Here is a 26445-nt window from a genome sequence, read left to right as displayed (position 1 = left end):
ACACAAACTATGTCAGTAGGACAGCGAGAATTCTGGTGGCATTACAGATAGATGAAATATTTAGAGCTAACATGCCAACCAGTTACTATTATTACAAAGCAATGAACAGGTGCTCTAGAGTAAAATTTCCCCAAGTTTTCCTTTAGGTAAATCTTGAAAGTAATTAAATGCTGTCATTAACTGCCAGGAAAATTTCTCTATTGTACAGAGTATGTAAAAAGATTTATAATTTTTTTTGGGGGGGGATTAACTCTTACCTCTTTTTCCATTTGCAAACCTTCTGCTCTGATATTTCTTTCAAACACTTCTCTTTTCTCAGTTTGTGGGTTGGATTTTCTGTATACCAAAATATAGTCAATCCGACATTTTCCATCTCTAAAATATAGCCCACTGGATTTATTTTTTTCCTGTATTCCCTGTGGAAAAATAGCCCAAAGGTTTCTTATATTATATACCCAGATATATATTTTAACACAGTTCAAAACCAAGCAATTTCAGTACAAAAGTTCATATAGTTAAAGCTATTATAGACATGTCACTGCAAGACTAACAGCGCATTCCTGACTTCTGAGGATGAAAGTCCTCAGGCAGCCAGGAAGAGGCTACACCAGCGTTGGGGGCCCCCACGCTGTAAGTGGCCCCAATGCCGGCGGGGAGACCCAGACACTGGTCTTCTGGTGCTCCAGCACCACCCTGAGATGCCAGCCAGGCCTTCCACTGGCATCCCACCATCTTAAAGTCCCGAGCCAGCATTCCAGGGGGCATTTCGGCATCCCCAGGGGTGTTCCTGGGGCATGCTGGGGGGAGGAGCTGCTGTTAGGCAGCTCCCTGTCCCCTTTCAGCCCGCCATGCCAGTGGCGAGAACGGCTTTTAGCAGGTGCAGCCTTACTGTTCTCTATGAAAAGCCCCATTTAAAATTTTAAAAGCTTTTAAAAGGCTTTTTTCAAGCTGTCGGCGCCCAGGAAATGGGTTAGGAGATGCCGCAGTGCCTCCTCCCTGCCACCCCCTATCAAATCCTATTATCTTGATTTAATCATTTTAAGTTCCAAACCACACACATCCCTTGATAGGCAGGTTAGGTTATCAAGGTGAAAGAAAGTTCATTCAATGCTTGAAACAAACCTCAAGACTTAAAGGAACTCAGGAAACACCTTTGCAACCTCCCAACAAGGCACAAAAAAAGCCCCCTTGGGTTATTTCAGGTTGGGAAAACAGCACAGGGAGGCAGGCTGAAGCCCCTCCTCACTGTGCCATGGTGCCAGTCTGAATCAGCACCTGCAACAACTGGAATTGAGTTCCCACAGGGAACTCACAGCTGCTATATGACTGCAAGTTCACATGATGGCCAAGTGTTAAACATCACAACCTAGTTGGGTTCTCAAAAAACTAATATGTACACCCAGCAACGCAGCCAGCACAGAAATAGGGCATGCTGTGAAAGGAATACATTTAATACCTTCAGATCTGGAAAACCTCTTGCTGCATCCCAATACAATACATCACACATTCCTCTCCATGCATAGCTTATTTTGGACACAAAAGATGGGAATGCTTGTTTTATTTCTGTTGAAGCTGTCTAATGCAGGCCTTTGATCTATCTAGCTAAGTGTTTTCTACGTTGACTGGCAGCTGCTCTGTAGGGTCTCAGGCAGAAAAAGGTCTTTCCTAACACCTGCTATCTGACACCCTTTAACTAGAGATTCCGGGGACTGAATTTGGGACTCCCTGTATACAATATATGCCCTAAACTATTGATCCATAGCCCATCCCCAATTTGAGACAGATCTGAAAGCGTCTTTGTATAGAGTAATAAGAAAAGTGTGAAGGCACTTGAATTTTATGACATTTCAGTTTTACATATGCACTTGAGAAGTTATTTTTAAGCATCTGCACATCATTGTAAAATGAAAGGTCCCTTGAATGCCATTACCAAAGAACCACAGACAAATTATGCATATAAGGTTCTTACCTCTCCCACCGCCTCCAGTCTGCTAGTGTCTTCTGAAGTACTAGTTAGGTTGCCATGGTGAAGCAAAGAATCATCATCTTTGGAAGGGCTGGTTACTCCTTCTAACTCATCAAAGAAAATATTGACGTCCTTGGCTACTAAACAGCAACAAAAATTAAACATGAATGCTGTAAGCAACAATGTTGGCGTTACCTACCATAACGGAAGAAAATCTTAGGACGAATATTCCCTTATTAACTATGTTTATCCAATACACTTCAAAACATATAAAAATCATTTTAAAATGGAAGATTTGCACATACAATAGTGCTGCTGTATATAACAGGTCAAGAGGTGTTGTGCTGTGACAGGCTCCACACGCATATGGCAGCTTGTACATCCCTGAATCAGCCACAGAGAAGAGTGAGGCAACAGAAGAAGAGTTGGTTCTATATCCCACTTTTCTCTACCCCGCTTTTCTCTAACGAGCCTCAAAGTGGCTTACAATCACAAGCCTTTCCTCTCCCCACAACAGACACAATAGTGAGGCAGGTGGGGCCAAGAGAGAGTTATGAGAGAACTGTGATTGGTCCAAGGTCACCCAGCAGGCTTCATGTGTAGGAGTGGGGAATCAAACCCGTTTTTCCAGATTGGAGCTTGCTTCTCTTAACCACTACACCAGGCTGGATTATACATGTGCACAGCAGCCACAACTGGAGGAGGAGATAATTCATGTGCACAACTACACATCCTCTGTAACCTATAGTCACACCAATCGGTAACTAAGTAGCTTCATAATCCCCAGTAGGAATCATTCATCTTCTCAGTAGTTCCAGGATAGTTTGCAAAGATTTGTTTTCAAATTCTGTGTAAGACTTAAACCTATTAAAACACATTTAACAAAATCCCAACATAGCACTGAATTCTAATGCCTGGTAAGTATATTACACCATTTTTATTAGACTATTTGCATTGATTCTATAGTCTTACTTTAATACTTTTATATTTTTCCTTCTTTAAAAAAGTCAAAGATTTTCAGTGTTTATTCAGATGATGTTTAATATCCACCAGTCTAAAATGTAGCAATAGTTAAAATAGCCTTGTAGATACAAATCCATAGACATATCATGATACATCAATTTTTGTTTTGGGCATAACTGTCTAGGCATACGGTTAGTTCAAAGTGACATTATTATGTTACAAATTCTAGTGGGGTAACCATGTTAGTCTGTTGTAACAAAAAGGAATCTTGTGGCACCTTATACTTCAATACATTTGTTAGTCTTTAAAGAACTACAAGACCCCTTTTTATTATTACTTTGAATGTGTGCAAGTGTGAAAATGTGAAACATGCCATGTCACACCCAGTCTCACTGAGATCTCCAGTCATGGTGCAGGTACCTACAACCACACATCTGCAGAATATTGATCTAACTTAAGACTTCCCTTCTAGTTGCAGCATCTGTTGAAATTATTTTTAGTTGTCCCCCCCCCCCCCGCCACTATTACGGGAAAGGTATCATCATGTTACAAGTTACATGAAACCCAATAGAAACTGGAAATATCACATGCAATTACGGAGTTGCTGAGGATTTAATGAAGCGCAGTGACCCAAATCTCTACGGAAGTAGGCCTGTTTGCATTTTCATATTCCACAGGCCTAATGTTATCTTATGCCAGCAAAAGCTTCCATCAGCGGTCTCATTGTAAATCTGGGTTTCATATATTTCCACTATTCAGGGATCTGATGTACAAACCCTCAACCCCACAATTCCCAGAAGAATTCCACAAGAGTCTTTCCCTTATGTTCAGAGCTATAGATTGCTACTGCAAAATTTTAGCAATACCAGGGATGCAGCATTTAGACCAGAGGTGGGGAACGTCAGGCCCGGGGGCCGTATAAGGCCCGCGAACTCATTTGGTCTGGCCCTTTGTGGGTCCTGGCAGATCTCTAGCTCACAAGGATCTAAGACTGGCGATCCGCCCCCTCCCGCAGCCAGGAATATCCTCTATTTAAGGCGGATGTGAGTTTGTTTTGCCGAGAAAAGGAACCTTCTTTCCCCCTTGCAGAAGAGTCGTTAGCTATGGAGCTGCTAGGACCGCCCAAGAAACTATGTTAACCCTTTCCCACCTGGGCTGTGGAGAAACCTATTTCCTCTGTATTACAAGAGGGCTAGGGGCAGAAGCAGCAACAATGGAGGGGTTAAAAGGGGCAGGGCCAGAATGTGCGGCCCGTGAATGGTGTTATAAATATCCAAATGGCCCTTGGCAGAAAAAAGGTTCCCCACCCCTGATTTAGACCCAGATAACCCTCACCCTGGAACAGGCCCCCCCAGCCTGCCCTGCCACCCCCAAAGGAGGGAGGAAGGAAGAGGCAATCTGCCTGCCCAGTCACTGGCCTGCCTGGCCCTGCCCACTAAAAGAAGGGAGGAAGCACGAGGCAGCATGCCCACCCAACTGGACTGGCACTGCCTCCTAGGTGAGTCATGTAAGGATCGGGGCCAGGCAAGACACACAAGAGCTGTTTGGCAATGCTTCCAGGGCTGTGTGAAGGCATTGCAAGGGCAAGGTGGGTGCCGGTCTCCTCCTCACTGTATGAATGCTGCCTTGCCCTCCCTGTGCAAGGGCCATATGAAAGCTGCATTCCCCTCGCTTTGTGACTGCTGCATGAGGGCCAGGTAGGCACCACCTCTCCCTTGCTGTATGAGGGCTGTGGCAGCCCTTCTGCCAATGGGGGAAGGTCATCCCAGGTGTGGGGTAGGACATTGGTCCACCGGGAAATGTCTTTGTAGACATAATGGCCAGTCCACCCCTGTCCATGAGCCTAACTTTCCAGTGTTTTTGAAATGGAAATAGCAACTGTACTGGACAATTTGGATGTGCCACAGTGTGGAGGGTAAAGGGGCATGAAACCATCCCTTGCACTATTTCACTGCTCAAAGTTGGTCCTCCCTGTTATTAGCCCTGGAAGGAAAATGATATCCTCTCTTAACAATGGAAGTAGTAGTTTAAAGTGAAGTCTTAATTTATCTCCTTTCCTCCCATACAGCAATCCTAATCAAAATCAGTGCTCCACATGGATGCTATCTCCATTTTAAAAACACAGTGCAAATCCATTTGTGGAGCCCGTTATTACAAGTTTGACCCAGAGATTGTCTGTTAAAATTGGTCTGCAGTAGAAGAAAGATTGTAGCACAAAATCCGTATCATTTTGTACTGTGGTATTTGTCTTTAATAGAACCATAGCTGTATGAAATTAAGTAACCTTTCCATTCTTGTGGATTCTGATGCATTGACTGAGGGAATGTGGAACCAAGTTTTTTACCTATATGAAAACAGTACTTTTGTCCAAATTTTCTACATGGCAATAACACTGAAACATTTTTAGAAGTTTTTTAGTTATTTTATTTGAAGAATCCATTCCAGAAGTTAATTTGCTTCTTCTTTTTACTTAATGTTTTGGTATTTAAAAGCCCTTTTTGTAGACATAACTGTGCCACCCACTGTAACTATTTCATCCATTCCACTGCACTGAATATACATAACCCAAATATGCTAAATTCTGTTGATAGGATATAGACTTGGAAAGATCAACAGAAAAATGCTTTAAAAATCATAACATTTGTATTATAACTAATTCAGTAGGGAAAAGAAACTATGGGGAAACCATCCAAAGGAAACCACCTGGTTAAGGATACAAAGTTGTGAAATACATGAATCTACAACATTGTAGGAGGGCATAATAGTAACTTACCAACTACAGCCTCGTGGCTCCTTCAGGTAAACAGGGAAGAGCCCAGGGAGGCAAATTGAAAGGAATGTCCTGGAGAGACTGTTGTGTATTGTATGGGTTCCAATTTTATGACTCAAGCATTGCCCAGAGCAGGGAATAGAGTGCCCTGGCCTCTGTCATCCTGCTGGGCATATTGCTAGTCCTTTATACAGAAACATTTTCCAGGAAAAAAATCTATCTTGGTTACACTCTAGCAGTGATATACATTAGCAGGATCCCTAATGGAAGGATCCCTGAAGGGTGTGGTGGTGGAAGGTGTCTTGTCCCCACCACTCTTCTAGGGCTGCGAACCACCAGGTGGGGCAAGGCGATCTCCTGGAATTACAATTAATCTCCAGACTACAAAGATCAGTTCCCCTGGAGAAAACGGAGGATGGACTATATAGCATTTTACCCTATTGATGTGCCTCTCCTCCCTAGACTCCACCCTCAGATCTCCAGGAATTTCCAAACCCGGAGCTGCCAACTCTCTTCTCCGCTGTAGCTCATCATCCATGACACTCATGTGAGCAGAACCAAGCAGTGTCATCTTGATGAACATCTTTCTAATAATGGAAGTGAAGGTGAGATGTTGCTTCAGATCTCTTCATCCAGTGCCCATGACCAAATGGAAAACTATAGATGTGAGATAAGCAATATACAGATATTGCAGATAGCAGTTTTTATCTAATGTAGCATCCCATTGTCCAGCCAACATGAGCACGGGAATCACAGTATCCATTTACAGAACTTACTCAGCGTTCTCAACTGATATGTTTTGTGACAACCACATTCTGTACAACAGCATTTTAAAACTGGATTATGTAAAATGTGTTTAAATAGAAATATTAAAAGTTTAGGTTAATGTTGAATATTGTTAAATATGTTCTTTATAATAAACAGATTCAGAATTATATGAGCCAGAGTTCGCAAGGCCACCGTTTTAATAGAATTTTTTTTAATGGAGTATTCATTTCTGTGTTATATTGTTTCTTGATTTGCATTCAGAGGAGGCTGGCACTGCAAGGTCAGCAGACCAGGATGTAAAAAGAAAGCAGATATTCACCGAGATTTTTTTTTTTTTAAACAGCAGCAGATGCTGCTGAGTTGCTAGGGTTTTTATTGTTCAGCAACTTGAGGCTGATGCTGCAGCAAGATAAAACAATTCCAGGGAGGGAAAAACTATGAACATGAAAAAGTATAGAAAAAGTGCCGTGTATCTATTTTGTTCCTACTTTGGTTGTTGTTAGATCCTGTCTAAGGTGAGCTAGGTTACCCTGACCCACTGGTGCATCACAGGCCAGCAGGGGGAAAATGGAGGGGGCATGCTAGCATTGCACTGGGAAGTGATGTCATTACTCCAGGGCAATGCTTTAGGATTCACCGAAAACTGTGCAGTTCGGGATGAATCCTAGAGGGTCACCCCCAACATAATGATGTCACTTCTGGGGATTTTTTGGGGAAGTGAAATTGTGCACTGGCACAACACCAGTATGCCTCTCCTTGAGTCCCAGTTCCTTCTGGCAGATTGGCAGCTGGGGCTCGCAGCACTAATCCCACCTCACTCCCCTCCTCAATAAATTAAGTGCCCCAGTAGAATCAACATAGATCTATTTCTGTAGCTTTGGGCTGGCTACAAGTACAGACAATTGGTTTTGCTATAAATTAAATAAAGTGTCATTCTCCTTGAAGGAGAGTAGTATATGAATATACTTTCATGTTTTTAATGGATTCTGGTTTTGTCTGGTTTTTTGGGGGGGGTATAATTCTTGCTTTCACTATGTTCTACTAACTTTGTAAATTGCTAGCTATTTGTTTTATAAAATGCTGCTGTCAACACCTCTTTCATAGGATTTTTGTGGCTGCCTGTGCATTTCTCTCAAATGTTTATATACAACTTTCCCTTTCATGGAGTAGATTTTATTAGCTTTGAAAATTGTTAGCTGTTTCTTTTCTGGAATGTCCGCAGTGCTCTCCAAGGTTTTTTTTTAACAGGGTTTTTGTTTGTACTCCATTCAGATGCTTCATTTCTCCTTTATTAACTCACTTCTGCTGAATAGCCCATCTTGAGAGAAAAATAGTTAATTAAAACATAACTATCTTAATGCTCACACAATAATTGTGTATGACCTCACTCATTAATACTGGCAACATCCAGGCTGTCGGCAACCATATACTCTGGACCCATGGAAAGGCCCACTCAGGATCCATCTACACATTGCAATGTCCTTGTGTTTGCTGTGGAACAACATGCAGAGTTTGTATCACAGGTGTAATGGGAGTTTTGTGCCTCCCAAATGCACACCAGCTCTTTTCTATTTGCAACAAAAGTATGCAGAGATAAGCAGCTGTAGCTCCTCCCCCACTGCTGTTTTTGTGTCCTCAAACTACCTCATGGAGCCACTACTGGCTTCATTTTGAAAAACACATTTCTTACATAGCTACACATAATTTTCACAATGGAGCCAACAGCAACTCTTTGGGTCGGTTTGGGTATGCAGAAACAGTGTGTAGGGGAAGCTACAGCCTAGGATTTCCAGTCTGGCACCCGCAAATATAAGGAACATTTGTGGGGCAGAACCTTTGGGGGGGGGGGCAACAGTGTCACATGTGTCATGACATCACTTCCAGAAAAAACCCAGAAGTGACACCACAGTCACACTGTGATGCTCCAGGAATTCCCTGAACTCTGTGATCTTCACCTGTGATGTCACTTCTGGGTTTTCTGGGTGACATCTCACCACATACACCAGTGTTTCCCCTCCTGCTGACTGGAGGGTGGCAGTGAAAGCAGAAGAATGCCTGCCTCCACTGGGTAAGTATACAAATATTTGTACATATTTGTTGTTCAGTAGCACTTTGTACGTTTGTTTATATATTGCATGTCATTAGATAAGCTAGTTAGTTAGGTGCTTCAATATAGTTCCTTTTCTATAAATTTTGTATATGCTGAAATATTGTGCGTGCTGTTCCTTGTTTTGAATCCACTGGGTAAGTGGCAACCCTATTACAGCTGCTTCTCCCTGCATCCTATGATCACAAACAGAAATGAGCCAGTGTGCATCTGGGATGCAAAAGATGTTAATCATGTGTGATACAAAGTCCTTGTGTGGTTCCCCAACTAGCATGAGGTCTTCCTAATGTATAGATATATATTCTTCCTCTCATGAAAAACAACCACAAAGGAAGATTACTTTGGATCCAAACTGATGTAAATGCTTGCTTACAATTTACTTGTTCAAGCATTATCAAACTGATTTCCCTCCAACAGCCTTTTCCTTGAACAGAGGTCATTTAATTGGTAAGTCAGGGCACAGCCTATGTTATATTCAATTTGTGCGTGGCATACTTCAGCAACTTTGTATATTGAACTATAATTGCCATAAGGCATTCTAGCAAAATAAAAATGGTCTGAACCACAGGACAAAAATATAGTGCCATTTTTCTCCGTAATTCACTACTCTTTATATTAGCCAATGCTAAATTTGTCTTCTCCTGGGCCTTCTTTCAAGAGTTTTCCTTTTATGGCATAAAATTAATCAGGATATATAAATTACATAAATATCCATTTCTAAATTTCTTTAAGTGAAAACCCAAGTCTCACAATTTCAGGAAGAGGAAGCAAATTTGAAGTATATACAGATTAGTACAGATTAGAATTTTACGTGAGACTGGTCAATTGACCGTAATAAATATTATACAAAATAAAAGTACAGATTAGTTCTGAAAAGGAGAGAATGGAAAGTAAAATAACATGGCATATGTTTGCTTGGCTGTGTCTGGTGACATTATATAATTTAACTCTTATATTCTCCTTACATCTAACAAAAAATAATAATAATTTTTTGCACCCAAACAAAAAAAACTAGAATGAAAACAGCCTAGCAAATTTATTTAAATTCTCTTCATCAGTTTTCACAGTATAAAGAGTCAAAATAAGAAGTCAGCCCATAAAAGATTCCACCTGATCGGCATGCAAATGTCATACTAGGAAAATAGCCAAGTTAATTGCCTGACAATTTATCCACAACTATTTTTTTCTTATTGCATTAATCTGAACACTGGATCTATTCCGTGATAGATCCGTGATCTATTCCGTGATATAAGAATACTAATTGAACTGACTTATTGGGATCTATTTTGCACATGTTGTAGTGGTTTTTCCTTTAAATTTTAGCAGGTGTTGCATAATCTCTTGTGTTGCATAATCTCTTGTGTTGCATAATGTTAAAAATTTGAGACCCACACAGTAACTTACTTTCTTGTATTGCATTAAGAATTTCTGAAAAGTCCACATCTCTCTTCTGAACGTCAAGCCTTATTGGTATTTGCGTTTCCAGCTGGTGACCTTGACAATGCTCTCTTCCTTCTAAAGAAATTGAAGAGATTGGCGGAGTTTGCAATATTTTAATAGCGACTCCAGCAAAGATGGATGGGACAGAAGCAATGCTGCTAAAGCTACCTAGACTTTGGCTTCTGTATAATGCGAGGGAGGCTGCACCCACAGGCCAAGGATTCTCCATTTTGCATCCATTGCCACTGCAAATGCATAAACATCCACATTGGAGTCACCTGCACACTTTCCTCTAACAGCCACCATTTCCCCTACGTATGTTTTCTCTACTGTGCCACTAAATGGCTTTTTGAGGGCTTTTAAAACTATCAGTAAATTGTATAGCGCTATAACTTTATAGCACTATAGCAATTACTTCAAAAAGTCCTCCTGTACTGTGGCTGGAAAAAATGGCAGCCACAAAGGGCTGACAGAAGGAAAATGGTGCCGATGTGGACAGGTGCTTTGAAAGTGTGCACCTTCTCTTCTAGACAACATGGGAATGCACTCAGACTTCTCTCTTCCCAAAATGATTGGAGCAAAGCAGGTTTTGGAAAGAGTGTACTGAGGATGGAGCACAGTTAGACCACAGTGTCACATGGATGCTCCAGAAACAGTTTGGCAGCCGAAACAAAGAAAAACCTTCAAGCCAAATTCATTCTTGTGAAGTAAGGGAGAATGAAGAATCTGTGAACATTTATTATGACAAATCTATTTTAGTTTTAACAGTCTCTGAGCATCCCTTCTTGAAACACAAGCCTTTATAGGACCTTTGCAGTGCTAAATCTCTCTTCTGGCTCGCTCAAAGGTCTTGTTTGGGTCTGGTCACTTAATTGGTAATACCAATTAACTTCAGACTCCTGTTCATTGCAGTTTCCCTGCATGTAGAAATCCTGTATTTTTAATTAACATGTAATCAGACATATATACATGTTTTCTTGTGTAATTTTTGACCTCCTGCAGTAAACTCTTTACTATGCAGGTGAGCAGGAATTGGATTAAGGTCAGATTTGTTTGTAGAAGCTGCAAGAGATGGGTGAAAATTTATTGCCACTTCAAAGTTAAAACAAATCATTGCTTGTTGCTTGTGTCTTATAGAATAGATAGAATAGATAATAGATTTTGATTTTGCATTGAAAAATGACTTCTAGGACTTTGTAATCTTAAATGCTAATAACATCACTAGCAGCATATTGAATAAAATTTTATGCGTTGTTTTCAGTGCTAAAGTCTATGTGGTTCTTTCTTTTAACATATACCGTACATTTGGTTGTTTAAAGATAACATTGCCATGGAATTCATAAGTCTGCCTGACAGAGCTGCTGTCTGCAGTAGGGTACAATCTGGCTTTACTCCAAGCAGTTTTAACTGGACTGTAGACACATCTGTCTGAATCACACAGTGCTTCTTTTTACCATGGCAATCTCAAACTCATTCCCACATGTAAACAATATGGAAAGAACAAGAATCAAATATCCATTTCATCTATGGCAACACTAAAACAAAACAAAACAAGGAAATAAGCAAAAAAAAAAAAAAAAGGCGCAGCCTGTGACTTATATGAGAATTTGAAAGCAGGAAGCCAGAGCACATAATTTCACCCATCTGATATTGCACAAAGGTCAACATGCCAATTTGCTATGAATTGCTGCAGCATTATAGAGCATGTTGAAGAGGTCACCATGATGCATATACATGAACTGCATGAGTTGCACTGCTTATATCAAGTCATAGAAAACAACATAGGTAGACAATCCATGTCCTAAATCTTACACATGCAAAACAGACACATTATTGCTAAAATGCTTTTTTTAAAAGCAATGATGTGCAATGTTGACAATCCACTTAAAAAAATTGTTTTCCCCCTATGCACTGTAATTCAATGCCTGAAAAAGGATGAAGACATGTTGAGGGCTTGAATTAATATCAAATATATTTAGACTTCAACAAGTGTAAACAGACTAGCCAGTAGGGATATACTGGAGAATACATTACACACACTATTGGGAGGGGGCTGCAGAAGACCACTTCTGCATGATGAACGATCTTTGTGCTGGCTGTAATATGTAGAATCACTTGATACATGGAGATCTGCCAATATCTGGCTGGGGAGGGCGAGGTAGAAATGTAATAAATAAACAAACAAATAAATCTCTGCTTCAGCTATACTTGTTTCAGATTCCTCTTGGAGGTAGTATGGTGACTTTACAATGAAGAAAACAATTTCTTCAGCCTTTGGTGTATGTGTATGTGTGTGTGGGGGGGGAAATCAAAGCCTGAATCCTGTGAAGACTAGGGGGGAAAGGTCTCTTTTTTTTAAAAAAAGAGAAAAATTATGTGTACAAATGGTAACCCTTCTGAGATTGGTGGAGAGGCCAAGGGACATGCTTCTCATTCTACATTAAGTGCTCCCTCTGACTATATAGTCATCAAGCTACCAGTGCTGAAGAAGGTCTAAAACATCACTGTTCTAGTAAAGCAAACTTGTCCCATTGCTTCAAAGAAACAAACCTATTTTACAATTCACAAAGCCACGACATTTTTGCAAAGGGCTTTATATAAAATGTACTGTCTAGGCAGCCCAATTTTTTAATAGTTCTGCCTGCAGAGATAGTATTGTAGTAAACAAATGTACAAAATTCAGAACATTTGCATGGAGAGGTGAACCACAAACAACCTCATAGCGGCTAACTCAGAAGTGAAAGAAGGTTGAGCCCTTCCTTTCCGTCCAAAGCAGCCAGAGGGGCGAAGGGTAACTGATGGCTCTGAGCCAACTTTTGCAGTCACTTCAGAAAGAACAGGTCAGTTTCCCTTAGCCCTCGAGGCAACTGAAGGTGAAGTGGATAACAGGCTAAATAGCACACAGTCCCCAAGATTAATTCTTCCCCCAACCTACACTTGCATAATCAGCTACCCCCACTAAGGCCAGTGAAGTGTGCACCCCCAAGACCCTTTGGCTTACGCTACTACCACAGGTACAGAAAGGCATCCAAAATTCCAATGGCCGTAAGTTGCCATATGTCCCAAGAACCCTTTAAGATGTCAGGAGTGAGGGGAAAAACATTTATAGGCATATTAAAGGATGGCTTTTGAACAAAGAACTGATAAACAGCACTTCTAGGAGGCAATAGCTTGACTTCCAGATACACCAAGAACATCTTGATCAAGTCTCCTTTTAATCTGAAGAGTCCTTCACACCTTTCTGGCCACAAACCACGGCCCAGGTTTGCAGGATAAATAATCACAGCTACTGAAATTTCCTTTGCAAATGTAATTCCCAGGTGGTACAATTATAAACCTAGGAAGGATCATTTGCCTATCTCCTGGCTACTATCAGCAGATCTGTGTCAATATTCTCACCTATCATAGGCATATTTCCTATCCATATTCAAGTATCTTTACATTGTTAGGGAATTATACCTATCCTGTCACAGCTCAGATCCTGAATTTTCACCAGTGGGAGTCCAAATCTAAAGATGCATCAATCAGAGCACAACCCAAGTTTGTCAATTAGCAGCTAGGTTCTGAAGCTTTCAAAGCCTTGTGGATGATCTTGACATGGAGAAGGAAATAAGAAAAGTGATTAAAGTAGATAATGTTATGATACTGGGAGACTTCAACTACCCACACATTGACTGGGTAAAGAAGAAGAGTTGGTTTTTATATGCCAACTTTCTCTTTTTTAAGGAGAATCAAAGCAGCTTACAATCTCCTTCCCTTCCTCTCCCCACAACAGACACCTTGTGAGGTAGGTGGGGCTGAGAGTTTGGAGAGAACTGTTGACTAGCCCAAGGTCACCCAGCTGGCTTAATGTGTAGGAGTGGGGAAACCAACCCAGTTCACCAGATCAGAGTCCGCCGTTCATGTGGAGAATCAAACCTAGTTCTCCAGATTAGAGTCCACCACTCCTAACCACTACACCACGCTGGCTCTCCATATGCTCGAGTCATGCTGTAGAAATGAGATTCCTAGACATCATAAATTACTTTCAATTTTATAAATCTTGATCATATTCTCTCTGGTACTGATGTGCATTGTCTTCCAGAACAATACAGTGTATATCTCAATACCAGCTATTAAACATTGCACTCTTTCTTTTATTCTCTGCTCTTATGACAACAGCCTTGAGCACAAACAATTCTAACAACAAAATAACAATAAAAAGAGTAATTATAATAACAACAATAAACACACCTATAACAACTAGGGCATCAGGTTGCATTAAGAATTACTTTAGAACTGGGTTTATGTATTTAGGAGAATAATTGCTAAAAAAATTGTATGCTGAAGCCATTGAGCAATGATGTTTTTTTTATTTTATTTTTATTTTTAAAGATGATATATTCTGTTAAACTGAAGGGCAGGGAAGATTTTCTTTTTCAGTTTGGTGCAATCAATTCCAATGGACTTAAAAAAATAGGTTTATTTGTTGTTTTGCATTTACACTTTAGACACTTACACCCTGTATGTGGATGCAGAATTCTGCATTCCTTTCAGGAACCATGAACATAAAGTGAATATGCATCTGAATAAAGATATTGTCCATCCAGAGTACATTGTCTTTTCTTATAAACGAAGCAAATGCAAGTCACATCAAATAGAGACCCTAGGTGTGTTGATTCCAGTGTATACCTACTGGTAATACCCATGATTATAGGGGGGTGGGGAAACAAGTTTTCCCCTACCTTTTAAAACTTTCAACTATTCCAAGGATTTAATTTAATTCTAAAAAGCTGAATAAGAAACTGAAAGCTTGAGACAATCATATTATGCATCAGGTTATCAGTATTAACACCTCAGGCCTGCTACTGAATGCTACAGACCACAGGAGCCCCAAAGATAAACAAACCAGCTTCCTAACAAGAGCAGTTAGAAGGGGAAAAAAGACTTTTTCATCAGAGTCCTGTATTCTAGTCAAATATCAAAAGCTGTCATTTTCTTTTCTTTTTTTAAACTTTATTTATATCCCACCTTTTACCCCAATGGGGACTCAAAGCAGTTTATATCATTCTCCTCTCCTTTGTTTTATACTCACAACAACCCTGCGAGATAAGTTTGGCTGAGAGTATGTGACTGGCCCAAGGTCACCCAGCAAGCTTCTATGGCACGAGTGGGGATTCAAACCTGGATTTCCCAGATCCTAGTCTGACACTTTAACCACTACACTACACTGGAATGAACTCTGTCTCAACATCCCCAAGCATTTTCCATAATGAAGGTTCACCTAAATGTGACTGAATTGTTGAAATTGTGTGTGTGTGTGTGGGGGGGGGTTGCACATATTTCGTTGGATCATGTACCACTCCTATATTCAACAAATTTCATGCCCTTACTCCACGCAGTTCCCCTCCAGCTCTTGAATTCAGGAAGTATAGAGACCATAGGCAGGAGAATAGGGAAAAATAAGCAATGCTTGTTTTTTATTTGGGAGTGTGTTTGCAGGTGTGAGAGAGGGAATTTAATTGGGGTTATTGTCTAATAGCCCCCAGACTATAGTTCTAATCCAAAATCTTCTTCCCCAGTCCTTCTAAGCCTGCAACTCCTGTCCTTTTGCAGCTTCAGATAAATGAAAGCTCTTTTTCTCTCATATACTTTTTAATGCTGAATTGAATGGTGCACATTCCTCATAAAAAAAAAAAAAAAACCTTCCTGCCCACAGTTTGCCAGGAGCTGTTTAGGCCAATAGATTCACTAGCAAATAAGTCAGTCTGAGCCCTTGGAGCAAAGAGAAGAATAACTGCCACTTCAGAATTTGTAACAGATAGACTGATGAGTCACCTCGGGTCAAAAGAGATTTTTTTATTTTAAAATTTTATTTTATTTTTAAATCCAGCGCATGACGAAAAAAGGGAATGAATTGATTTTGTTAGCAATTTTGATAAGCAACATTTTTCTCCATTTGAAAGACTGTGATTGAGCAGATGAAAAATTGTTTGGTTTGTACTAAATTGTTTCATTAACCTTGATATTAATTGGTTGGAAATGTGATAATTAGATAATCATATGGAAGAAACCTGAAGGTCTTCTGTTCCAAGTACACATAATACTCCCTGAAAGACCAAAAAGATTTCCAGGGTATAAGCTTTCGAGAGTCAAAGCTTCCTTTGCTTATCTGAAGAAAGGAACTTTGACTCTTGAACGTTTATGCCATAGAAAGAGGGTTGCCGGCTCTGAATTGGGAAATATCTGAAGATTTTAGGGGTGGAGCCTGGGGAGGGCGGGGTTTGTGAGGGGAGGGACCTCAGCAGGGTGTAATGTCACAGAGTCCACCCTCCAAAGCAGCCATTTTCTCCAGGGGAACTGATCTCGATCACCTAGAGATCAGTTGTAATAGCGAGAGATCTCCAGGTGCCACCGGGAAGTTGGCAACCTGCCTGAAATCTTGATGGTCTTTAAGGTACTAGGCTTCTATCCTTGTTCTTCTATTGCAGACCAACCCAGTTACCCACCTGAAAACTATCTTGAATTAATCTTTGGGAAATATTCATCGTATGTGCATGGGTGGCCAATAATGGAATTGGGAGACTAACAAAGCATATTTTGTACACACCCACGGAATGAAAACAGCTTGTGATGCACAATATAGAGTAAAAAAACAGAGATACTCACAGCTGACTACCTCATGGCCAAAAATGCTCAGTGTTACCTAAAAGAACCCACTAAGCAACTGCTTTGTGCCCTCCATTGTGAAAGTATACAGATGGGATCTTCTGAAGACCCTCCACAGATAATTTGGCATTGATGCTTTTTAGAGAGAGCAGACCAGTGTTGAGGTAAGAGGCCATGGAGGGACTCAGTTTGTTATTAATCTCCCCCTTCCAATTAACTTTCTCTAATGTGAAAGAAATTACACTGTTTGTACTGCAAAAAGAGAAGAGAGTTGATGCGACAATGGCATCTCACAATTTGCCCCTCTGCCCGCCGACCACCTGAGGGTCGGCAGTGAATGTGAACACGCGCGCGCACACCGCACGCACGGCCCTTCTGGTTTACAATTGGAAGTGATGCTTTGCGAGGGGCCTTTTCCTCTTAGTTTGAGTGGTAAAGGGCCGCTTTACCACTCAAACTAAGAGGAAAAGGCCCCTTGCAAGGCGGCATGTGCGCACACGCAAGCGCACGATCCCAACTGCAGCGGCAGCCCCATAGCCTCCCACCAGAGGAGAGAGGGGACCTGGCAGCCCTAATCTCAAAGGATTATGCTGGTACAAGTGTTTAGGAAGAATAGGTGCCAGACAGTGTAAGCATGCCAGATATTCTGAACTGCTAGGAAAGAATTCTCACTAGGGGATTTTAGATGGGCTGTGATCTCTTTATTACTCTCAAAACACCCAACTGTTTCATCTCTTGCTCTCGATGAGTGATAGCCACAGCAGCTGTGAACAAGCATACTGAGAAAGGCCAGAGCGAACATCAATCTATTGACGTCAAACCATAGATTGATTTCCATGCAAGCTTGATCAGATGTTATGAATGCATTTCATAGCATGTATCATTTGCGTAAAGCTCTCTGAGAAAATGCTGGAATTGATATTTTGTTACCTGGCTGATGAGTTACGGTTTTTCCAATTGGAGCTGCTAATGTAATAGATCCAGAAGATGAGGCCTCCATTTTTATTGACCTTCTGGCTTGTGGGAATGAAGAATGCCTAACCACAGACGGACGCTGGGATAACTGACGGCTTGCTGCACTTCTCCTTTGGTAGATCTGCACACGCTTTTCAGCCCCATGAATAGATAAGCTTATACCTATCAAAAAGGGGGGAACAGTTAGATGTAAAAGGCAAATTCTAAACAAGTACATTACAAACCTGAAGATTAAAATACCACTCTGAGTTCCTTGAAGGAAGGAAATTTAACATATTCCTAAAAAGAGGGAAATAAATGAATTGTTAGGTTCTAGGAAGAAAGAGGATAAAGAAGAAAGACTTAAGAACATTTATCCTAGCTACACTATGCGCAACTCTGTCAGGCTTGGATATCATTGTTAATATTGAAGTTGTGCAAAATAGAATAATAAAAATTTGAAGTTATGTCATTTCTTCAAATGAGGAACAACTTTCTTTGGCTCTACTTACAACAATGAAAGGGCCAGTTTACCTTTCTACTCAATACAAAGAAGGCTGTGGTATACCTAAAAAGGTCAATGAAAGTAAGCTCTGTGTATTATGTTTACAGATTTATCCTTCACTTATGGATAATTGTTGTCAGTTATGTAATCACTAAACAGCAGTTCAACATTTCTCCTTCATTTGTTCATTATTTACAGGGCACTAACAGGAGCCCCGTGGCGCAGAGTGTTAAGCTGCAGTACTGCAGTCAAAAGCTCTGCTCATGACCTGAGTTCGATCCCAACGGAAGTTGGTTTCAGGTAGCCGGCTCAAGGTTGACTCAGCCTTCCATCCTTCCGAGGTCGGTGAAATGAGTACCCAGCTTGCTGGGGGTAAAGGGAAGATGACTGGGGAGGGCACTGGCAAACCACCCCGCAAACAAAGTCTGCCTTGGAAACGTCGAGATGTGACGTCACCCCATGGGTCAGGAATGACCCGGTGCTTGCACAGGGGACCTTTACCTTTTATAACAACAGCCATAAAGCAGGAAGCAACGCTAAGATCTCCTTTACCTCTCTACCTGTGGTGCTTCCTTATCTGTGGGACTGAAAAAAATGATCTCTAACATGCACAAACAGTTACCAGATGCAAAGCAGCTCAGGACTCCTGTAACAGTTTGTGGGGAGATGCTCATGGATCTCTTATTACTTAATCTGAGGGGACCATTGCTGAACCCCATGGGGATGACTCCATGTGTGGGTACTGTGCCTGCACAGAGGTATATGGTTAGACGGTGATCAGTCATTTTCAGAGGAAACTGCAGCTGAAGAGATTTCCCCTGTCTAAATTACCAATGGGGGGGGGGGAGCCATGATCACTTGGCACCTAGTCTTTATGGCAACAATCCAAAAACAGGGTAGTAAAGAAGCACTTCCAGTAAATCTAGGTAAACATATCACATATCTAAACAAGGTGCAACAAGACTCCCATTTCTGTAATGACCAACAAGTGACTTGGCACTGAATATTATTTATATAGACCGTACTTTCCCCATAGAATGAATGTGTTTTTCTCCTCTTCCATTTTCTCCTCATAATAACAACCATTAGGTTGATTAGGCTGAGAGAGAGTGTCTCGATCAAGGTCATCTAGTCAGCTTTGTGACAGAATGAAGATTTGGATCTCCCAGATCCTAATCCAGCTCTCTAACCATCTATCACATTGGCACTTCACTCAAGGATATTGTCACTTAGAATCATAGAATGGGAAGGGACCACCAGGGACATCTAGTCTAACCCCCTGCACAATGCAGGAAATTCACAAGTCCAGGTAGATAAAGACATTTCAATATTACAAACATGCACAAGAAGAGGAAAGAAATTAACTAGGGTCTGAATGATCACAGTCAGCTATTGTCTTCAAGTTATATTTGTATGCTGAAAGAACTGAATAGCTTCATTAACAAGAAGTCATAAAAAGCATATTAGGGTAAGGTAAGGGTAGTCCCCTGTGCAAGCACTGGGTCATTACTGACCCATGGGGTGACATCGTGATGTTTAATAGGCAGACTGTGTTTATGGGGTAGCTTGCCGTTGCCTTCCCCAGCCATCCACACTTTACCCCTAGCAAGCTGGGTACTCATTTTACCGACCTCGGAAGGATGGAAGGCTGAGTCAACCTTGAGCCGGCTACCTGAAACCAACTTCCGATGGGATCGAACTCAGGCCGTGAGCAGAGCTTTTGACTGCAGTACTGCAGCTTAATACTCTGCGCCACAGGGCTCACCAAAAAGCATATTACTTAGCTTTAATAAGAATGTAAAAGCCCTGTTGGATTAGACCAGTAGCCTATCCAGTCCAGTAACCTGTTTCAAACAGCACCAACTAGTTTGTTTGTTTAAAAAAAATTATACCTCACTTTCCCTCTAGGCTCAAGGCAGCCTGGAGGACCCTCTGTAATTGCCCTGGAGGTCCAGGTCATGAAGGCCAAGGCCTTACACCGATGCTGCCTCCTGAACTGATCTCCAGATGTTTGCTGCCTCTGTATATGGATATTTCCTTTAGTTATGGTAGCTAGTAGCCCTTGATGGCTGTGTATTTCCTGAAACCGTCTAAACCCCTTTAAAACTACTCATGCTAACAATTCATCCGCTGGCAGGAAATTCCACTGCAACCCCAAGAACTCTTTCCCTCTCTGTCTCAGGCACATCAGACCCCAACAGTATATATTTACAGCAGGATTTTTTGTTTCAACAAGCATTACCTAACACTTACCTACACTGAATTTGTCACATTGTTGCCCACTCCCCCAATTTAGAGAGATCCTCCTGGGGCTCTTCACAATCTGCCTTGGTTTTTACTATCCTGAATAATTTGGTATCATCTATAAACTTGGCTAGCCCTGACCTGGATGGCCCAGGCTAGCCTGATCTCGTCAGATCTCAGAAGCTAAGCAGGGTCAGCCCTGGTTAGTATTTGGATGGGAGACCACCAAGGAATACCAGGGTTGCTGTGCAGAGGAAGGCACTGGCAAACCACCTCTGTTAGTCTCTTGCCATAAAAATCCCAAAAAGGGGATGCCATATGTCGGCTGCAACTTGACAGCACTTTAGGCACACACACACACACACACACAAACTTGGCTACTACACTGCTCACTCCAAATTCCAAATAATTTATGAATAACATAAATAGCACCAGGTCCAATACCAATCCTTGTGGGACCCCGCTGTTCACTTTCCTCCATTTTGAGAATCGTCCATTTATTTCTACTTTTTGCTTCCTGTAGTTTAACCAATTATCCCATCACAGCTAAGCTCACTGAAGAGTCTTTGGTGAGGTCCCTTCACAAAAACCTTTTGCAAGTCCAGCTACATAATGTCTACCAACCCTGTTCTTTGCACTTGGAAGGGATGGATCACAGCCAAGACTGTGGCATTAGTTCCACTCAAACAAACACAATATAATTTATGTAGACCACAGCCTCAAGGTGAATTTGCACACAGTCCAAACCATATTCTTATAACTTAACAAGGCAGTCTGAAATATTAATTCTTCTCACTGTACACAACTCCAAATGTACTTGTAAATGTAGAATGGAAATCCTATGCCAAGTATAGCTCTTTTCTTTTTCAGTTAGCAAGTAGATTCCTGTATGACTCCACAATTCATTCTTTATAGAATACACTTTTCCACCCTGGCAGATGGCGATATAAGTTGCTATCACACATGCATAGGTCATCAGTCCAAATAAGATTACTTCAACATCCTTTACTGTAAATATAATGCTGCATTTGGATTCAGCTGCTTCTAAAGAGTCACTCAAGATCTCCTCAACGAGTTTACATTCAGAAGCATCACTTTTAGAGCAATGGGCCACATTGTTAGTACATTTAGAAACAGTCTGGAACGGGTAAACTCTGCTTGAATTTCTTTTTTGGTGATGGAACATCACACTTACTGCAAACAAAAGATGTAAATATATAGAAAGAAACTGCTTGGGAAAGTGTATATACTGGGATCACTGTAAGCTACTGCCAGCCTTCGTGGGCTTAACTAGGCTCCTATCACAGTTTATGCACAAAAATAAGGAAAGTGCCTGGCAAGGGTGATCTTGGGGGGGGGGGGCTGCCCTACAGCAAGCTGCCCTGACTCTACTGCTGCCCCAAAGCCCCGCCACAGAGTTGCAGTGGCTCCACATAGGGTGCAACCAGCAACCTCCTGCACTGAGTCTCAGGAAGCAGGTGTGTGTGAAATGACAGCCTTTCATGGAGAGGGGGAGGCACCTGCTCAAGTTCCTCACCATATGGGAAGGAGGTAGGCAGCCAGACCTCTCACCAAGTAAGCACTGTGTGGAGCTGGGGGGAGGAGGCTGTCCTGTTGTGGTATGCGAACAGCCCTAGGCTATCCTTGCACACCAGGCAAGGTGATTAGGATTGGAGCTAGTGCCCAAAGATGGAACACTGCTGTATAGCCAGAGACAAAAGAAAAGGGGTCTCCTGGCTTTCATTTTGTGTGCCATGCTTCAGAGCCAACTGGGGAAAGTCCAGGCTTTTTTACGTGTTTCCCCTTGAGAAAACATCTGGTGCTCTTTGGAACACCAAAGGGCAAAAGACAGACCTCCTCAGCATTTCTTTAGCAGCAGATAAGACACACCTTGCTAAATCTCCTCAGGAACAGAACTCCATTCAGAGAATCAGGATGGATATAAATAATCTCATCAAGTTGCTAGCCAAACCCTCTGACTCACCCTGACAGATAGTTTCCCAGACCTCACCTTCATCTCCAACTCTATAGCCAATGCTCAGGGTTACTTAGCCAAGAGTACCTAGGTATTGTCTCTGATCAACCTCATCTCCTGTTCTATTCTCTTTCCTTCTTCTAACCCATACCAGAGTAATCAAACCTTTTGTCCATTGGCAATGACAAGCCATTTCCAGGTGCAGTAAGGCCATGGCTTCAACTCCTCTCCTGGGTATAAATATATCCCCATTTGCCACAGCAAATTGCTGGTGTTTTCCTTTGCATCCAAAACTTGAGCCCTGCACTTGCATGTGCAGTTCCTCTTCTCTTTCCCTTCTTGCAGCTGCCTCTCTGGACCTCACTCCCTAGATCAGGTAAATATAATTTCCCCCTGGGAACCTCTTATCCTTGTGTCCACCCCCTCATACCTTTATTCTCCTAATTCTTGAATGTATCAGGATTTGTGTGCTTTGTTGTGTGTGTGTGAGTTTAAAAGGTTATTTTTACAAAAAAAACCCAAATCATTCTTAAACAAATCTTCTGTTTATTAAGAGTTTTCCACTGGGACTTGACCTCTGAATATAAAGGGTAAAAGGCCCTGGTTACCCCTGCCTCTAGCAAAATATAGTCTCCTCGGCTATATCCCCAACCAAAAAGGGGAGACTATCTAATTAGGGTAACAGCCCAGCCAGGCCCCTCCTATTTTTAAGCCCTGCACCACACAGTTAGGAGATGTCTGCCTAGCCAAGCTCTAAGCCACAGAGAAGGCACCCTGCTTGGCTAAGTCCCATAGACCTGGGGAGACAGGCAGGCTAGGGGGAAGGTTGGCTCTTTCCCCCTCTCCCCTGCTTTGGTGAAGGTGAGACCCCTGCAGTGGTTTTGTTCAGTTATGCACTAAGCACTGCACATCTATAATTGTAGCAGGTGTAAACAGTTTTAAGAGATTGTTGGCACAGTGCAAACCACTGCAGGATCTCAACCCCCGCCCCCCCAAAAAAAGCTTGGAGGAGCAGACGTGAGCTGTGTCATGTAGCTCAACTGAAGCATAAATGTGCTCTCCGTCCAGAGTTTAGTAGAGGAATTCCAGTTTGAACATAAATCCCCCTTTCTGAGTGGGCATTTCCCACTCATTTCAAAAGCGGTGCTCTGAATTTCAGCTCCTGTGAGCACACACAAAATGCTAGGTTGGTATGAGACTGATTTTTATTAGGACTACTCCGTTAAGTGTCCTACAGTGCAGTCTCACTCCAGCCTAAGGCCACTGAAATCAGTAGGTTTAGACCAGGGATGGGGAACCTCAGGCCCGGGGGCCATATGCGTCCCCCGAGGACATTTTTTGTGGCCCTCGGGAGCTCCGGGGCCCCGCCGTGGAGGCTCGGCATAGGGCGGTCCTCCCTGAGGGTGTTCCTGGGGCCACGGCTTGCAGGGTTGCTGCGGCGCCCTTTGGACCTCCTCTCGCCTCCTCCTCTTCCCCCTATAACCGCAGCGTGCAGGAACGCCAGGGCACACTGTAAGCCCCTCTTGCTGCCTGTCGGCTGTTGAGCAGCAAGGGGGGGGAAGAGGCCCGTGACTCCCGGCGGCAGAGCATGTGCTCAGGAGCCAATCGGGTTTCAGGGGGCCTTTTGTGGACTCTGGGGCAGGGAGGGCAGGGAGCCTGGGGCCAGGTCACGTGGGGCTGGCGGGTGTGTGTGGGGGGGAAGGCTTTTCTCTCTCCCTCTCTTTCTGTCTCTTTCTTTGTCTGTCTCCCTCTGTCCTTTTGTTTCTCCCCCTCTTTCCATTTCTTTCACCCTCTCTCCCTTTTCCTCTTTCTCTGTTTTCCTTCCTTCCTCCCTTGCCGATCGACCGCGGGCTGCGCCTCCCTGGCACCTCATTTGCTCGGGCCCACCACTGGCTGCCCTCCCGCCTGGGAGGGGGGAGGACCGGGGGAGCCCTCCAGCCTTCTCTGCATGGCCTCCCCTGGGGTTGCCAACCTCCAGGTGGTGGCCGGAGACCTGGCAACCCTAGCCTCTCCCCCCCACACCGGGAGATCTACACCTGGTATGGCCCCCGAATGATGTTATAAATGTGCAAATGGACCTTGGCAGGAAAAAGGTTCCCCACCCCTGGTTTAGACGGTTGCAATTCTGCATAAGACTGGACTTGCTAGTCATTTATAATTTACCTAGACATGTAACCCTCATGCTTCTGAGTTATTTGCATTATTCATTAATAGTTAATAGTCGAGCTGTCCTTAACCTGCTGTCTCTCTGTATAGATTCAAGTCAGTGTTTAATATTGATCTCGTCAGCTAAATACCATCCAGATTATTTCTGTGTAGGGCTTTAAGGATAGACAAGTTAACCACACAGGAAAAAACTATACAACCAACACAAACCTTGTTCATTATTATTTTCACCCTTCTGTATTTTCCAGTGAACAGCTTGAATTATACTAAAGGACTTTAATTGCAGCTGCTTTCATGATACCAATAAAGTACTAATTGGCAAATTTCTGCTTCCCTTGAAATTGGCAAATTTCTATTTCCCTTGAATGTGTAGAAAAAATATTTACTGCTAGAGCATGAAGTAATGACAGAAACATTGGGATCTGTAGAGCACACAATAAGGTGGAATACAGGATACTCCTTAGGTTGGCTTTTCTCCATAGTGGAGACAGAAGCTTTTTAGGCAGGATCCAACCTAGATTGTCATATTGCTGCTGCCCCAAGAAGAGGGCATCAACTAGCAGCAGCTGGCTGGGGGAGGAGCAAAATCCAACCCTCCATTTGCCATCAATGCCAGTGCTATTTTGAAAACATTAACTGAGCGTTGGAGGAACAAGATAGAGGCCTCTGTCACTGCTGCGGGAGAACATCCGTTGCCAGTAAGTGAGTGATAATTTCTAATTATCACCACAGCTGCTGCCATGATAGGGCATAAACTGCCAGCAACTGAGGAAGGGAACAAAACCAACCTGTTACATTGCTTTTGCATCAGACTACTATGGCTGGTCAACGTCACCTAAGGTTGCCAACACAGGGTTAGGAAACTCCTGGAGATTTGAGAGTGAAGCCTGGGGAAGGTGGAGTTTGGAGAGGGGAGGGACTTCAACGGGGTATAATGTCATAGAGTCCACCCTTCAAAGCAGACATTTTCTCCATGGGAACCGATCTCTGTTGTCTAGAGATTAGTTGTAATTCTGTGAGATCTCCGTGCCCTAGCTGGAGGTTGGCAACCCTATGTCAAAATGGTAATTTTATTTAAAATATTACCTAGCTTTTCAAGGTACAGGGCTCTAAATATACATGTAATGTATATTTCCAATTTTCCAAACGAGCCCAACTGTATGAAGGTCCTTCAGAAAAATCTTTGATTGGAGTCAGAGGTGGCGCTGGGTGGCTCTGAAACTAGCCTTCTGATTTTAAACAGCAGAGCAGCACAATTGTGAATATCTGATGAGCTATGTACATAAAGTCCATGCTACTGGATTTGGCTGGGAAATCTCATGTGTGGCAACCACAAGCACATATGATTCCTCAACCAGCTAAGGATACCTAATGCCACGGCTGGTTCTGTGCACTGGGTCGCACCTAGCTGCATCATGGAACCAGGCTTCAATTGCACAACAAAAGCAGAGGAGGAGACGGACAATGGGTTTGGGAGTTATTTAAACAAGTCAGCCCTGCTAACCTTTTCATTAGAGAAAGCAAATATTAGATTACTAATCATTATGTGCAGTCATTTCTCATGCTCCTTTATCTATTCTGACAGATTTAACACATGCTGAAGAGGTTTAGAATTAAACCAGAAAATTACATGTCACTGTAAATCATTTAGCCTTACAGCCACAATTTAATTAATAGTTTTAAATAAATATAGATTTGTGGCTTCATCTTGGCCTCATAAATAAACTTGGAAGAGAATAATTGCATGGTTTTCCACATGAGAATGGTATTGCGAGCTTGCCCTCTGTCGTTGTGGCTCAGTCTATCCCACATGGCAAAGAGAATGGCAGTGTGTCTTTATGATTGTAGATTCTGTTCTAGTGCCCATCAGGACTTGGAAAAGATGCCCCCTCACATACCTCCTAGCTGAAGGGATGGGTCAGATGTGCATCAGTGTCAA

The 26445-nt window shown here is 42.3% G+C and overlaps 1 protein-coding gene across 4 annotated transcripts in view; it reads right to left on the bottom strand.

Annotated features, from left to right (window-relative positions):
* ANO4 (anoctamin 4) overlaps window positions 1–17791 on the bottom strand; it is a 96485-nt gene extending 78694 nt beyond the window's left edge. The window contains exons 1-4 of one of the 4 annotated variants that reach the window (XM_056845828.1): window positions 17593–17791; window positions 9979–10089; window positions 1970–2106; window positions 258–416 (exon numbers count right to left, since the gene is read on the bottom strand). In XM_056845828.1, coding sequence (XP_056701806.1) covers window positions 258–416; window positions 1970–2106; window positions 9979–10089; window positions 17593–17662 — 477 coding nt within the window. In that variant the 5' untranslated portion in view covers window positions 17663–17791. Of the gene's footprint in view, window positions 1–257; window positions 417–1969; window positions 2107–9978; window positions 10260–17592 lie in introns of all 4 variants that reach the window. The other 3 variants (XM_056845825.1, XM_056845826.1, XM_056845827.1) reach the window with 3 other exon arrangements.
* Window positions 17792–26445: the final 8654 nt, after the last annotated feature.

The sequence above is a fragment of the Euleptes europaea genome, chromosome 3 (assembly GCF_029931775.1).
Source record: "Euleptes europaea isolate rEulEur1 chromosome 3, rEulEur1.hap1, whole genome shotgun sequence".
In the NCBI taxonomy this organism is placed as follows: domain Eukaryota; kingdom Metazoa; phylum Chordata; class Lepidosauria; order Squamata; family Sphaerodactylidae; genus Euleptes; species Euleptes europaea.
This window is presented reverse-complemented; position numbering and strand designations above follow the sequence as displayed.